The following is a 16,905-nucleotide window of genomic DNA, read 5'->3' on the forward strand; positions in this document are numbered from 1 at the left end:
TTTGTTTCCTCAACATAAATGGTGCCGAAACCCGGGAACACAGGACTTTAGATACCTTTAAAGAAAATTAGACGTGTTGAGAGCATTTAGATAGTTAGTTCAGTGAACGAGGAGAAGCTAAAAAATGACGTCACTGGAACGAGCAATGGTGGGACACAAAGCGAATCAACTGCAAGCGGAAAAATATATAGTTGATTTTGAAAGGGAACTCAAAGAAGAAGATGATCGTAAACCGGACACGGCCGTACTTTCTCAACTTTACGATCCATTAGTACGGCTGGAATCAAACCTCGTTAAGGTCAACGACGTGATCGAGATGGAAATGCCGTTGGATCAGTTACAGGGAGACTTAACGAACTCTCTAAAACTGGCCGATGAAATTGTTTAATTGTAAATATTAAACTTAGTTTTTTCATAATTATACCAATTTGTTTCCTCAACAGTGTCTTCCCAAACATGATTATTTCTGTGATCGTAAGGGCCGTCTATTGCAAACGTGGATTCATCCGAGAAAAGCATGTTGCGGAGGAATGGTGAGTCGACGTGCATGGAATTTACCAGCCAGTTGCAAAAATCCAGCCGTTGTTGAGCGTCTCCATCTCGTAAACCGTGGTGAAGCGTTGCTCTGTAAGGATGGTCCATATGCCTATGTAAAATTTCCCAAATGCGAGTTTCACTACAAGCCAAATCCTTACTCGCCGCGGCACAACTACTACGTGGGTATGCGGCAAAATAGGCTAAAACGGTGTTTTCAAAGTCCAAATCCCGCTGACCAGGCCCACGAAATCGAGGTTGTACGTTACCATACTGGTGAAAGTCATTTACAGCTCTCCTTACAGTAGTTATGGATGGTCTTCTATCTGGATGTCGTTGCTCAAAGATCTCACTCACTCGTCGTAGATTTCTTCCATCTTCCGCGTAGTAAATAGCCACTAGTTCCGTACGATCAGCTCTGGAATATTGAGGCATTATTGTTAAGATTGATTACGACAATAATGTTACACAGTATGTATTACAGTTATTTAAATACTAAATAAATTTAAGGTTTTTACTGACCTTTAAACCTGTGGTCTATTTATCTTCTCGCCTATAAGGGTTAAAATAGGTTTCGAATACGACTAGATGCAAAGACAGGCCTATTAGATTAAAAAACTTATAGGAAAATTCAATAGCTAAATGAGCCAGATTGTGGTTTCAACAATAGTGCCACGCCTCATGACCCCCGAAATGTTAAATATTGTATTTCAAAACGATGAATAGGGTGAAACGGTTCGGCACATTGGCCAGCAAGGTCGCCAGATCTTACGTAATTTAAATCGCCAATAATAATTTAATTAATTTAATTTAATTTCTTCGCCATTGTCTCCTCGATTTTTCAGCGGTGTTTATTACATTAAACACCACATTAACAATTTTCTGACTTTCATAAAGTTACACTACTCTCCCAATGGAATTCAAAAAAAGTTATTTTAGCTTTCCCAACTTGTCACTTTTTCAAGTCGTATTTTGTCAATGAAAAAGACGTCTATTTTTCGCGCCAATGCTATTTGTACGTTTTCGGTGAAGCTCTACAATTTTCTCATTGAAAATTTTCATTATTATCACTGACGTAATCACTCGAGGAATGGAGAATTTGTTCCAAAACAAATTCCTGGACGGAACGTGACCTTCAAGAAAAATAAAGATCGTTTTCCCGATTGGTTTTCGCACGATTCAATTAAGGCTCTAAAGAAGAAGAAGTATCTTCATAAGAAATTTAAGAGAATACCTTCGGACAAAAATCGGAGGAGGTATAGTGAGCTGCGCTCCGTAACAAAATCACTAATCGTTACTAATCATGGTCAGGTAGACGTGATTTATATAGATCTGTCCAAAGGTTTTGACCGGGTATCGCACCCTGGACTAATTCAAAAACTGTCGGCTTACGGACTTTCTGGAAATTTACTGAACTGGTTCAGCGACTACCTAAATAATCGACTTTTTTTTTAGATACACAGACATCGTTGTCGACCCTAGGCCTTAGACACCAGCACACAGTGACACACACAATAACTGATTAATCAGGGTGAGATATGTGTAACGGCCACGCCAACGGGGGGATCGGTGGGGACAGGGGTGGGGACACCCGTGGCGGAAGTATCCCGACCACCCGTTAGGGGATTGGTGGTCGTCCTCACACGGCCTTCCACAAACTCTGCCTCCCAGACGCTTGGGATTACAGGAGTGAGCCACTACTCCCGGCCTAAATAATCGTCTTAATTTCATTAAATGTAACGGTGAAATCTCGGAAAATTCCTACCCAGTTGTTTGTGGCGTCCCCCAGGGGTCGTCCCTTGGACCCTTGCTGTTTAACATCTACACCTCGGACCTGTCATCTTCAATTGAACATAGTTAAATCTTGAATCTGGCTGACGATAACCAACTAATTAAAAATATACAAACTATTTCCGATTGTGCGAAACTCCAGTATGACCTTAAAAATATTAACTCCTGGTTTCTCAATAATAACTGGCCAATTAATGAAAATAAAACGGTCGTTATAACCTATACTAGGAAAATAAATAAAGTTTGGTATAACTACGAAGTTAATTCTGAAGTTTTACAACGTGATGACGTCACCCGAGATTTGCGTTGCTATTTTGATAGTTAACTAAAGTACAAAAACTACCCTGTTTGAACAAAATCATATAATTTATTTTCTCGCGCTCATCCGCTCCTCTCACTTATCAATTCTGACTAAACAGCGGTGACGGTTGTTACTTTAATATCAGGCCTATTTTGTTGGTGTTTATTTGATATTTTATTGATAAAAAATATGAAGTGAGACACTAAATGACCGAGTAAAGGTCATGATTGTAGCGTAGCTCTTACTGCAGTGTCTTGATAGCAAATTTGGCTGTTCGTGAGGGGGTGGGTTACGTGGGTGTTTGTGTCTGTCGGTCGGGGTGAGTGAGGGTTTGATTGAAACTTTTCCTTACTTGTATTTTCTGGTTTCATGGGCGCTATAATTGAACAATACGAAGCAAAGGAAAGCGAACCTAACAAGAACAGTGCAGACCTGAAACAATTTTCTAATTCAGAATCTTTCTTTTGTAAAGCCAGGCGTTCTTGAAGACTGAAGTTTTCCCTCTGCAGAAAAAAAGTACTTCTCTGAATATAAACCGTGACTCTTTTTCCAACATTATCACGTAAAACAGTCTGGGCCTAGATAAATTTGGTTTTATTACCTTTCATTTTTTAAGCATTGTCTTACAACACGATAACCACGTCAGCGTGGCCTAAGGGATAAGGCGTTTGACTTCGGATTAGAAAATTGCAGGTTCGAGTACTGCCCCGGACGAGCTTTGTTTCGCGTACCGAAGATTCATTTGCTTCCATTTTTTTACTATTGTTTTAAAAAACGATAACGCCGTTCAAGTGGCCTAAAGTATAACGCATCTGACTTCCAATCAAGAAGATAGGTGAGCCGTGATTCTAGCTACATTAATGATCCAAACAAGTTAATATTTTTTATAAATGTTTTGTTATTATTGTTCTTTTATTGCTGTAATACGAATCTTTGAAAGTTATGTTATATAAATAACAAGGAATCTGTCATCAATATTTTTGATTCAGGGACTCGAAAGTATCATCAAATAATGTTTATAAAAAATTATTCAAGTTTTCTGAGATAATTGGTATATTAAAAGCAGAAGCTTTACTTTAAAATAAATTTGGATTTGGTGTTGACTGTCAAAAGAATAGCTTGAAACTCGATCGGTATCTTTGCCGCTTTATCAGTCATAATGTCAATTAGGGGAGTTATCACTAATTAGTGGTTGAAAACATACTGATAATATTTATCTTATTCTCGACGGTAACTAGTAACTGAAAGGAAATATAACCGTTTCGTTGAAATGGAAATTAACGCCGCCGTTAACCACGATTTAAGAGCACTTTTTAGATAATATTAAAATAAAAATTACAAGTTTAAAGTTTATCCTTAGAATGGATTTAAACTACAGTATACTTTAAATTTCGCAATTTGTGGTTTATTACGCTGTTAAGCAATTAAATAAAAATGAATGTTTAATTTATTTGAACAGGCCGATCTTAAAAGGGTGGTCGAAAATTCGAATTCACGGCGATTCTATTTTCTCCGGTCTTGTAAATCTCCACCAACCTTTTGAGATCGCCATACATAGGTAGAAAAATAATCAGTCACAATTATTATTTCTTAGCTTCCTCGCGGCAATTGCAATAGGGAAAATTGCAGCAAGGCTGTAGCCATGGTCGCCACAATGCGGTCCAAAAATCGAACTGCGACGGCACGTTGGGAATAGACTGTTGGTGGTCCTCCAACAATTCGGAAATACGATTCACGACCTTGGAATATTTTTCGTCCTCGTAGCTCAAAAGGTTATCTTCGTAGGGGTCTTCACTCAAGTTGTACAGGAGAGGCGGACTGAACCGTTGTTCGTGGTCTCCGTAACACTGGCAAACGTAGTTGCAATGGTACGTTCCCGGGACATACTTTGGCGACGCGAAGTGAGCTTTCCAAACAGTTCCTATATCGTCGATGTATCTAACTGCGTGAATATTTGTACCGCAATAATGGACTAATAATTTGTGCGGCGATGTTTGGACCTTGCCACTTAACAATGGTAAAATACTTTTACCATCGATGCTATTTTTCGTATTGGCAGATAGACCAACGGCGTCCATAAGAGTCGGGTAAATGTCCATATGACTAGTGGGAACGGAGACATCGCCTCCTTTGGGAATGTTACCGGGCCAGGATATAACGGTAGGAACTCGAATTCCGCCTTCCATACCGCCGCTAGTTTTCCCTCCTTTAAATTTCCCATTATAACCTCCCTCGACGCGTCCATTAAGTCCTCTTTCGTTACTGTGTCCCCCGTTGTCCGAGGTGAAATACACCAAAGTATTCTCCTCTAAATTATTTTCTTTCAGAGTACGAAGAGTTTCGCCAACGGCCCAGTCCAATTCTTCGACATTGTCGCCGTACGCGCCGTGTTTGCTCTTGCCGGCGAACGACGGGTGACAGAAGAGAGCAGTGTGCACGTGGATGAAAGACAACATCAGGAGGAATGGCTTGCCTTCCCGCGTTTGTTCGTGGATAAAATTGTTCGATTCGCGGACAAGACGTTGTGTTAATCCCTCTAGCACAACAGGCTGTTCTACCACCTCACTATTTTTCATAAGTACCCCGTTAATTACGTTTATATTGGTAATGAAAACGTAAACCAAATACGGTACGATAGCCAATAACGTGAAAAACAAAAAACCTAATTTAACATATTTCATTTTTATCATCAAACCCGATAAGGAAATACCGATCACAATTACCGACATGATAATTTTAATAATCGGAGGATAGTACGTAGTAACCACGCTATTACCGTCCACCCCGAAGTCCTTAAGGTTCGTTAAGGGTATACCGTAATAGTAATCAAACCCGTGCTGTAAGGGATAGTGACAATGGTCGCCGTATTTTGCGCAGTTCATGCCAAGATGCCATTTACCAATGAGGGCCGTTGAATATCCTAACTTGGACGATTTCAGAGCTTTGGCGAAGGTGACCTCTCTGGGCGGAAGGCCTCCGGTGCTGGCCAAGAAGACGAGGACTTTGTTTTTGCCAGACGCCTCCATTCCTTGCTTGATGGGGTATCTGCCGGTCAGAAGAGCGGCCCTGCTCGGCGTGCACACGGCGGCTGCGGCCAAGTGATGACTCAGTTTGACGCCGTTTCGGGCAATGGCGTCAATGTTGGGTGTATTGATGGTGTCATTTCCGAAGCAGCCCACATCACCTATGCCCAGGTCATCGGCTACGAATATGACGATATTTGGCGGCTTTGGGATCACTTTTGCGCAGGTTGTACAGCCAAAATATAAATACAAAGTGATCAGAATGAAGCCCAGTGATTTTGAGTTTGATGAAAACATTTTAATATTTAATGGTATGAAATTGTATATTTTCAAGAAAAAATCTGTGCATTTGAGAGCATTTGTTTCAGCTGCATTAAAACATCTTCAAGACCTGCAAAAAATATTATTATTATTTATTTTTTTAACAAACAACTTGTAGTCAAAAACACAGCTACAATTGCGTTTTTACCATGCTTCATGCCCAAATTTCAGGGGACCCAAATCACATTTAATGAAACAAACGCTTTAAAAAATAAACCTTGTTCCCTCACCACATTCAACATTCTGCGAAATTAAAACTTATCTAAAATTTAAATTATTTTACGGCTGATTTCTTACAATTTCCACCATTGATATGAGCATGGGTTAACCGATTTGTTTCTTAAAATTTTGCACACCACTAGATATGTAACAATTGGGACATAAAAAGGATGATAAAATTAGCGAATAAGTAGATTAGTCCATTACGAAATGGGATATTAAAGCTAAACCCTAAACAAATTTGAAGAAATTTAAAAACTTACTAATAGATCTATTTTGTCCGAGTTTCGCGTCTTTTTGTTTGCTCGAAGACCTATCGGTACGAGCTATTAGTAAGTTTTTAAATTTCTTCAAATTTGTTTAGGGTTTAGCTTTATTATCCCTTTTCTTAATGGACTAATCTACTTATTCGCTAATTTTATCATCCTTTACAATGCAGTCCATAGCTGGTTCCTTTTAACTTAACAATTGGGACATATGACAACTTTCTGCGAGAAATTTCTAAGGGCATTATTTTCAAACGAGCGATTTAAAAAAAGCACTTACCAAAACCCGAAAATAATAAGCCTTATGATACTTCAAAGATTAGTCTTACACAATCACCAAGAGATCGCTATTCTAAAGGAATAGCAAGAGCTCTTGCTATTGTACTCTTATCGAAGAATGTTTCGCTTGGGTAGAATCTTATTCTAGATAGTTAATCGAGAATCGACCGTGATACAAAGTAAGATACTTTCATATCACTACTTTCGTTCGTTAAAGGTTAACCGTTATAAAGATAAACAAATATATTTCAAAATAATAGATTATTAAATATTTATTAATAATTTTTTATTAACTAATAAATCATAGGTCAAAAATTAGCGGGCAAAAATGTCCTTCCTCGCTTCATAACGTCCCACTGTCCTAGACATACAGGATGACCACAGATTAGACGACATTCTAACTATTCGAAATCAAGGGCGGAGGAAGTAATTTTCACCTGTCTTTCGAAATCAATGGCGGCGGAAGTAATTTTCACCTACTTCCTTTCAAAATCAATGGCGGCGGAAGTAATTTTCAACTACTGCCTTTCGAAATCATTGGCGGCGGAAGTAATTTTTTCACCTACTGCCTTTCGAAATCAATTTTTTGGTGGTACATACGCACGGCGAACTTTTTTAACATAGCGCAATCAAAGTTAGCAGTCGGTGAAACAGGATATTAATAAGAATAATCAGCTAGGCCAATACACAAGACACCACCAAAGGCCCACGCCATCTGGCGACTTTTAATGCCTTTTAAAACAGATGGCCGGGTTACAATGCGTAGAAGGGTGGTGGAAAGCCCTTCATGCCACGTGAGTCCACTATTACTGTTAACCTCAACACAAACCGAAGAACTCGGGGGAAAACCTCTTTAAACAGTGGCGAGATAACTTGTAACCTCTACCCAAAAGGAGTTGTCTCCAATATTCACCCAGTGCCACAAACAAGGATCGAACCCGGCTCCTCTTGCTGCGAGGCGAAAGGGCTAACCACTCTACTTGGTGATCCCTGTTTTTCAGAAACGTTTATTGGCCAAATAGCTAAAACTATATGTAGAGTTGGAAGTCGGAAAATTTTCCGTGGAGCATTTGCCGCTCAAAAAAAAATCCGAAAAAAGAAAAAAAAAAGGTTTTCATTCCATGATAAGCCTAATATTGTTCACAAATCTAAATTTCGCGTAATTTTCGCCTCATTTATTCGAATCCAAAAATAACACTTAGCAATTTTCCAGAAATTTATCCGCATTTAATTTTTTTGGATAATATGTTTACGAATATTCTTAACATAAAGCCAATAGGTACGTGTTTCTATAAAATACGCGAGGTCATGTGACAATGTTTTGTCTAAGTCACTTGGCTGTAGCTCTTCAAGGCAGAGCACGCGCTGCATTCACGAGACCCTTCGTGCAAAAGTGGCGTACAAGTAAGGCATTAAATTGCGCTGGTGACGCAGATAAAAACATTTTATACTTATAATTTTCATTTTATTATTTCCATTTGACCATTCTAGAACGGGTCTTTCCGTTTTAATATTTTGTAATCAGACACTCCCACTTTGTCCCACGCACTATGAACCACGCATGTCGACGACAATACATCTTTGAATAGGTTTCAATTATCGTCTGGTTTTATAATTTCAAGATAATAGCGACAAAGTTTATAGAAACACTTTTTAAACACTTGGTGTTCAGGGTAAAACGAACTATAAGCAATTAGAGGCCTTAGAGGAATTACATTTACCAATTTCAAAGGCTGTTTAAAGTTGTAAACGAAAGAATAGCCCGTTCGCGTCTGAACAAAATGATTTTGTAGTGAGCGCGTGAATATTTTATACATTCATCAGAAGTTACGTTCGCCGAGATTTTTATATAATATTCTGAATTTTTTATTCCAAAACGAAAATAAAACTTGACCTTCATATTTTGTTGTCTCACGAAGTAATGAGGACTAGATATAAGCAATTGGGGATCTTAAAATTCATTTTGCACGTGAAAATACGCCGCCGTGTTAGGGTATAAAAGCAGTTAAATAAGCCTGCTATACCTAACAATGTTAAGGTACTGTCACGCGCAAAAACGAAATTTTGAAATCGGTCAATTTTGGGCATTTTCGAAGAAATGAGGGCTAGATATAAGCAATTTGAACATTTTCTATTAGTGGTTTTAATCGGTTTATTCCATACTGGATTTTTTAATTAAAAAAAATCAGTTTTTTTTTGCCAACCCTGACATATGATGGTATTCTTGCGACTCTCTCCCATATTTTTATTGTGGATTTCAAATGTTTTAAGTACGCATCACGATAATCAACGCGTAATTCCGGTGAGTTGCCTACTGATTCATCACGAAATACGTCAGAGAATGATAATTTTCCAATAATTTTAAATGGACCATTTTTAGTAGTTAGCTTCAATAAAATTACAATGAACGTTAAAGCAAAATGATACTGAAGGCCTTAGAGATCTAGAAGAACCCTGTTCTTCCGATTTACAAGAATTGCATAGATTTCCGGAAGTCAAAATGGTGTTTCTGAAATATGCCTGTTTTCCAAAGCTTCACTCGTTCATACTCCAAGAACAAATATACTGACAGATAATCATTTCGAGCAATTATTGTTACTTAAAGCAAATGTTCCTAAATAGAGTATTTTGTATTTTAAAATACTAAAATAAAGTATTTTACTTCAAATACTTTTTCAATAGAGTATTTAGCATTTTATTTAATATACCTCTTCCAGCTAGTTTTTAGTATTTTATTTTAAATACCGAGAATGGAATATTTTACCCAACACTTGATTGAAACGTTTAAGCAGGTATAATCAAACATAGTCTGTGACTACAATCTTAAAAGAACCACACCTTAAACCACTCTAAAGTCTTGACTCTTCCACTTGTTTTTTACCACCCGTTCGTAATCGATCTATTATTAGAAATAAAATGTTATCACCAATTTTAAGCACGGCTGTAAGGTTTTCCTATTAGGCTTGTTGAGCGATCTCCGATTATATTCTGATTCAAAGTTATTAGGTTATTTCCAAAATATTATTCCGACCATCTTGTGAAAACATATAGAACTCGAGCTTAGGAAATATAGCGCCATCTGCCTTGATATCTGTCAACTAAATATGTTAAGAAATAGCAGATAAATTTGAATTTCAATTTAAAACTCGGTCGGTAGGCGGCGCTACTTATGACCAAAATTTGAACTACGAGCGAAACCTATTGCCTCTAAGACATTCCGTTGTCTACTCAAGGATTCTATATTTCTACTTAACGGAACGCTAGTTCTGGAAAATTGCTTTAATCGGAGTGTGCATAAACCAATGAACGATATCCACCCAGGAAAAGACTTATAGCGTAGCGGCAGCCAACGGCAATAACTAAAAAAAAAAAAAACTTGGGCAGATCGCTAACAGGGTTGCCACAATATTTTAAGATTTACATTTTATGTCCCAGGACAAAAAGTGTAAACTTTTTAGCTTAAAACGTTTTATTCGCCTGTTCTCGGGGTAAGATTTACCCTGTCCCGAATTTTGTTCGCTTGTTCCAGAGCTCAAACGTTACACTTTTTACTCCTCCTCGAAAGGAGGTGTGAAGGGAGTAATCTAGCTTATATAGTAAATTCGTCTGCTTAAATTTAATTTCACGAAAACATAACGGGTTTTGAACATCTTCACATGTGGCAAGCTTTTAATAACGAATATCCAATTGTTAAATGCTATTTAATGACTTTAAAAGTTGCTTGATGACTTAGACCTAAGGTGGTGTCTTCAGTATTAGCCTAGCTGATTATTATTATTATTAAATAAATAAGAAAAATGAGTCCTATATTGATGATCTCACCACCGGTGGCCATCTTAAAAACAAAATAAATATGTAACCTTTAACTACTCCCTTCTTACTCCAACTCATTTTTTTCGTCAAGATAGAATTGGACATGCGTCAGATTTATAGCCCGGTGTACCGGTAAGATTCAAACCACACCACCGGAAGTCTATCATCATAATGCCCTACGCCAGCGTCCACAACCCCGGACAGGTGACAAAACCAGCATGGGTAGCAGAACCCCACTACTAATGGCCGCACCCTTGACGCAAGCCGCTCAACCCAGCAGAAGGTGCAGCAATGGGCCGACCAGCGCACCACTTCGCACACAGCAGCTAGTGGGCATGAGAGCGGATGCTCTGGCAACTCCGGCCGACACCCTACCTACGAAGGTATAGAGCCAAACCCATTGGAAAGAGCTCCTAAAGGGGAACGGCGAGCACACAGCAGTCCAAGTAACCCGGCAGAGCTGGCACCGGATATCCCGGTGGGAGCCCAAAAGGCCGAGAAACAGGACCGCCGTGCCCTCATACGGAGACTCGCAACCCCACAGCAGGCTACCCAATCCGCCGAGGAGGCCAGGTTGCCTGGACCCTCTCCGTTAGCCTGGGCCGAAGCCCAGTTACCAGCCCACACCGGACCGAAGTCGGAGGTGGAGATAGGACCATTTCGACGGAAGACAGAATTGGACATTTATCAGATTTATAGCCCGGTGTACCGGTAAGATTGAAACCACACCACCGGAGGTCCATCATAAAATGCCCTACGCCAGCGTCCACACGCCCGGACAGGTGACAAAACCAGCATGCGTAGCAGAACCCTACTACTGATGGCCGCACCCTCGACGCAAGCCGCTCAACCCAGCAGAAGGTGCAGCAATGGGCCGACCAACGCACACAGCAGTGGGAATGAGAGCGAATGCTCTGGCAACGCCAGCCGACACCAGTGCCCCCGCCAGCAGTAGGCACAAGTAGGCACGTGCCTATGTTAAAAAAGTTTAGGCCTATTTTAGGGGCCTCTAAAAGTTTAATAAATTGCCTCTGGGGCCTCCAAATGTGATTTTTAAATTTTATTTATTTTTAAAAATTGGTCATCTAGCCCCCTAAAAAAAGAACTGTCATTGAATTCCAATTTCCAAGAGTCCTAAATGGCCCTAACAAAACGTTCTCTTTTGAACCACCTATACTCGAAATCAATATGAGTTGAGTACACAACCAAAGGCAGCGAACTCTGTGGTTTCTGCTTTTGGTAGTGTACTCTGTTAACATTGATATAGAGTAATGACAAAAGACTGGCCCGGGATGGGGAAGTCCGTCGTGCAAGGAAAGCAGCAAAAAAAAACCACCTGTTCGCCTCAGTGATAACTTAGCTCCAACCAACACAATAAACATAAGCTTAGTTTCTAGGAAATCTACAAAAGGGGCCATAAAGTGAGAAACTGGATTTCTTTAATACGACTTAAACCGTTGCAACGCTTAAACGAACGGAAATCCCCGCGGAGCTGAAGTCGAAGCGTAAAGCATCGTACCAGTCACTACTTTGAATAGAGAGCGTCCTGGGGATTAGGGTTTTTTCTTTTTTACACTTTGTCCCTTTTGCGAAATCACGTGATATCAGTGACGACTGATCGTAGAGAAAGGACCTAGACCTTCAGTGGTTGGACTTGTCCCAGATAACGCGCGTTTCTTGAACTTTCTTCATTTCGTTTTCTGCTCCTGAACAAACAGGTAGTTCTCAATTTCGATTCTCTCCCAGTCAAATTTTTTCAAAGTCTCTTCCGAAACTAACTTTCCCAAACAGCCTTTTTAAAGGCTATTTAGCTGTTTTAAGATAATTTTTAAACAGCCTTTTTCAAGGCTAATTAGCTATTCTAGCTAAATTATTCAAAAAGCCTTTTTCAAGGCTAATTAGCTATTCTAGCTAAATTATTCAAAAAGCCTTTTTCAAGGCTAATTAGCTATTCTAGAAAAATATTCAAACAGCTTTTTTCAGGGCTATGATATAGCTGGTATTATTAAAAAATCTGATTTAAGACTACATAGCTTTAACTAAGCTTTATTTTCTTAAACCTTTTTAAGGTTATTTCGCTATTAGTATATAATAGTAGCATTTTGAAATATGAGTACCAGAAAATTTTTATCTGGGTCCCAAAAACGAGAAAAACGGAAAAGGGAAGATAGTTTCGTTAGTAGTCAGAAAGGTGCAATGGCACGTTTTTTGAAATCATCGGCGCAAAGCCATAACTATAGTTCTGAGAAAAACCTAGTCAAAGAATTGGGAAAGGGTTGAGAATCCTTGGGGACTGATAACAGTCACTGTTTTAGTAATGCTGCAGAAGTTCTTCCAAACGTCAGTACTGATATGGAAATAGAACTAACTCATGAAGGAGAAATTGCAGAAGTAATTGCAACCCCCAACTCTAACCATGCACAAAATACATCTAACAACGTGTCCAATTCAAAAGAAATGGGCTTACACGCGTTGAATAACTTGGATATTAGTCTAGATAAAGATTGCCTTCCAGTTCAGCCTAAACTAAATCCTTTTCCTAAAAGATTAATTGGCGGTAAAAATCGAGGTTTCAATTCTTCTTGCTATGACAAATATCAAATGATTGAATATTCAGTTGCAAAGGATGCAGTGTATTGTTTTTGTTGCCGTCATTTTTTAGGCAGTAGAAACACTGCATTTCTAAAGGGATTTTCGGATTGGAAAAACATGGGGAGACAATTCGAAGAACTCTTCACTTCCAACAAATCTTCTCACCAACTACATGCAGCCTACAAAATCTACTTAGACTACATGGAATCCAAATCCCGTGGATCAATAGTTTGCCAGGTTGACGACCACCATAGACTAGACATTATTAGAAATAGAGAGGTCCTATCTACACACGTGGAAGTTATTATATTATGTGCCCAACAAGATTTAGCACTTCAGTGGAACACTTACACATCCGCCGACAATATTGGGAAAAGGGGAAACTTTATTGCAATATTAGATCTTTTAAAAAGAAAATGTCCTGATTTAAAAGCCAAGTGCGATAATATGCCGAATAATGCCAAATATATGCACAGCTACAAAAATAAATAATTGGCATTTGTGCAAGTTTAGTGAGGAACATTATTGTTCAAGAGGTCAACGAATCCGGTGGATTCTACTCTGTAATAGCTGACGAAACTCGAGACAATTCGGGAGTAGGTCAGTTGATTCTGAGAGTATCAGCTTGGCAATTATAAATCTTTTAAAAGTGGGTGGTTTCAAACTGGAGAATTGTGTTGCACAGACTTATGATGGGGCTAGTGTAATGAGTGGACATGTAAAAGGAGTAAGGGTGAAATTAGAAGAAGCAGTAGGTGGCCATTGTTCATTGCTACGCCCACCGCTTAAATTTAGTTTTGGTTGACTATTGCTCCAAAATATCGACAGTTAGGGAACTACTTGGTTTGGTTCAAGCCATTTACAACTTTCAAAGCAACTCGGTCATTAGAAGTGAATATTTTGAAAACTCCCAAAAAGATCTAGAGTACGACATACTGAAAATGCCACAAAGCTGCGACACTCGATGGTGGAGCAAAAAAAAAAGGGATTCACTATTTTAGAAATAGACTCGATTCCGTAGTTTTCACTTTAGAGAATCTGATTGAAAACGCAAAACCCGACGAGGCTGCGGAGTGTCGTGGGTATATATCCCAATTACATAACTTTAACTTAATATTAGTCGTTGCATTAGACGAAGTATTAGGCGTAACAAATTCCCTGTCGGAATATTTACAAAGTTCCAAAGTTATTTTTACGGAAGCCGTTGCCATTTGCCAAGCTACTGTCAAGACCTTAGAAGATTGTAGAAACTCTGAACCTCGACCTTGATTCCTTAAAAAGTCAAATTAAAATTGCGAGAAATCTAATTATCCCCAAAAAAATTAACAGCGTAAGCGACTGCTTCCACTATTTAATGCCCATAGAAGATGGCTTCCCTGACCTTGTTAAGTACTACAAGGTTGTTCAATGCATTCCTGTCGCAAACACCATCTCAGAAAGAAGTTTCAGTTCCCTGAAAAGAATAGAAACACGTCTTCGAACAACTATGGGATAATTTAGACTTTCAAATCTGGCTACGTTGTCCATTAATCGGGATTTGTCGAATTGTTTAAAAGAAAATCCTAATTTAGTGGTTGACGAATTTGGTAAAAGCTCTAATCGAAGAGTATCATTCTTTGATTAAATTGCGAGGGCAGAAAATTTTATCTTTCCTAAGAAAACGTTTAAATTAACATATTAGTGTCATAATTTTAAAATTTTAACTATAGTCAAGAAAATTCTTTAAAATCGGACATTTCAAAATTAAAATATATAGATAGGGGGGGGGTCTTTAAATCAGACCGGGCCTGTGTGTTAAAAATTCCTGGCGGGGGTACTGGCCTAGAAAGGTAGAGAGCCAAGCCCTTTGGAGAGAGCGCCTTAAGGGGAACGGCAGGCACACAGCATCCTGCATAACCCGGCACAGCTGGCACCGGACATCCCGGTGGAACCTCAAAAGGCCGGGAGATGGATACGCCGCGCCCTCATACGGAGGCCCGCAGCCCCACAGCAGGCAACTCAATCCGCCGAGACGGCCAGTTTGCCCGGCCCCTCTCCGTTAGCCTGGGCCGAAGCCCAGTTACCAGCCCACACCGGACCGAAGTCGGAGGTGGAGAGAGGACCATTTGGACGGAGCTAACATCTCCCAGTGCGCCACCGCCCGTGCTGGGTTACAAGAGCCGGACCCCGACTCCCCGGTAAAGCCACCAGTTATTGCACACTCCGACCCCTCGTGGGCCAGATAGAATTGGAGTAAAATGACGTCATAGGGCTACACTTTTGAACCTTCTCAAAAAACCCAGAACAGGCGAAAAAAAAAACACCTAATATTGGATTTAGCCAAACATAGAACACTTTGGAAAAGATCGCCGGGTGGGCTTGGCTGACGGAGCAACGCCACCAATCGGTCACGGAGGTAACTAAATAACGCGTCTGCGGAGACTTGGACGATCTTGAACTCGCTCTTTTAAGTGAATTAAAAAAACCCTTAAATTGCGTAAAGACCTTTTTGTTAAGTTAAGTTATTGGTAGTTCTGTAATATATTTTTGGCGGGTTATTGTCCGTTAAAAACTTATAAAATTAGAATGTTAACTGAGAAATATGTAAATCTGGGGAAAGAGAAATATTTACATACTTCATATTTCCTCCCAGCATTCCAAATTAAAAATATTTGCGTTACAAAAAAGTAAAAATATTACTGAAAACAAGGAGCAACAAACACAGCACCCAACACAAGGAGAACGCAACCCGTCAAAAGTCGTGCATTTTATTGTGTACATTTTCCATTGGTTAGACGCTTTAGCGCCTGCTGCCGTCGGAAGGGGAAAATTCGGAAATTGTTTGACGATTTTGCCTAGGGACCGGAAATCTGCTAACACGGCCCTGCTTAACAACGCCTGTTTTTAAAATAAAAAGAGGCGTCGTCTACTTAGAGGGTCGCTGGCTCGGTCACGCCACTAGCGGCTAAAGTTTTTTCTTAGATCTTAATTTATTATTTGTTTTTCAAATTTATATTGCTATGATACAAATGTATGCGATCGCATCGGTAATCAATTCATACCAAGCTTAAAGCCCTGCAAGTTTTTTTGAATTTTTCCGCTTAGTAACAGATAATGAAGTGCGTAATAGGTAATCGGTAATCAGCTTTTCACAGTTCAACCGACCCCCTCTTCTGCTAAAACCCCCTCCTACCACCACCCCCCTTCTGCTAAAATTCCCTCCGTGATTGAAAGGCACCATTTTCGAAAAGTTGAGGACTCTTACTTGATGTTTTTCAATTATAACCACTTCTTAATTTAATCGAAAATACCTTTGAAATGGATTATCCTACCGTTAGCGAAGTTAAGCCGGGAGTTTTGAAAATGTGCACGTAAATAGTGTGGCACTTAGTTCTATCTATTTTTCGACTATCGGGATAAGCATTACCCTAAAACCACTAGATTTTAACAAGTGACTATAATAAAAAAAATTACCTAATGAAAACCTGCAATTCAATATCTACCTTTTATAGGAAGTTTTACACTTCAGTCCGACATTCACTCCTGGTACCGCCGCAAAACGGTAACGTTTCAACTATGAAGATAACAGAAGAAGTAGCAGACTAAGAAAAATCAGACAGGGCTGCAAAATGAAATATTTTTAGCCTGATACAAATAACGTTAAAAACTGTATGTGCTGTTTATAACTTTATACTTGTTTTTTTTGTATTCTCATTTGATAAAATGAATTTCGAATAGAAATGACTAGATTATCTAGAGTTACATTTCCAATAAATATTATTATTTT

General features: G+C 39.2%; 2 protein-coding genes across 4 annotated transcripts; both read right to left on the reverse strand.

The window, feature by feature from the left end:
• Positions 1-3,784, reverse strand: LOC149954542 (uncharacterized). Its single transcript, XM_090169953.1, has 3 exons — positions 3,702-3,784; positions 2,979-3,071; positions 1-952 (listed from the first exon to the last, which is right to left on the reverse strand). The coding sequence occupies exons 1-3, from the start codon at positions 3,782-3,784 to the stop codon at positions 385-387; spliced, it is 744 nt and encodes a 247-aa protein (XP_090026079.1). The 3' UTR covers positions 1-384.
• LOC149954543 (steryl-sulfatase-like) lies at positions 3,066-16,692 on the reverse strand. 3 transcript variants are annotated; one of them, XR_016479912.1, is made up of 3 exons: positions 16,622-16,692; positions 3,228-6,040; positions 3,066-3,129 (listed from the first exon to the last, which is right to left on the reverse strand). XR_016479912.1 is itself a non-coding variant. In XM_090169122.1 (2 exons), the coding sequence occupies exon 2, from the start codon at positions 5,944-5,946 to the stop codon at positions 4,210-4,212; it is 1,737 nt and encodes a 578-aa protein (XP_090025248.1). In that variant the 5' UTR covers positions 5,947-6,040; positions 16,622-16,692; the 3' UTR covers positions 3,209-4,209. The 3 variants fall into 3 exon arrangements, 1 of the variants encoding a protein (XP_090025248.1); XR_016479913.1 differs by lacking the exon at positions 16,622-16,692 and adding an exon at positions 9,661-9,746; XM_090169122.1 differs by lacking the exon at positions 3,066-3,129 and having other exon boundaries at positions 3,209-6,040.
• Positions 16,693-16,905: the final 213 nt, after the last annotated feature.

This window comes from Leiobunum rupestre, chromosome 3 (genome assembly GCF_980474605.1).
Source record: "Leiobunum rupestre chromosome 3, qqLeiRupe1.1.hap1, whole genome shotgun sequence".
NCBI lineage: Eukaryota > Metazoa > Arthropoda > Arachnida > Opiliones > Sclerosomatidae > Leiobunum > Leiobunum rupestre.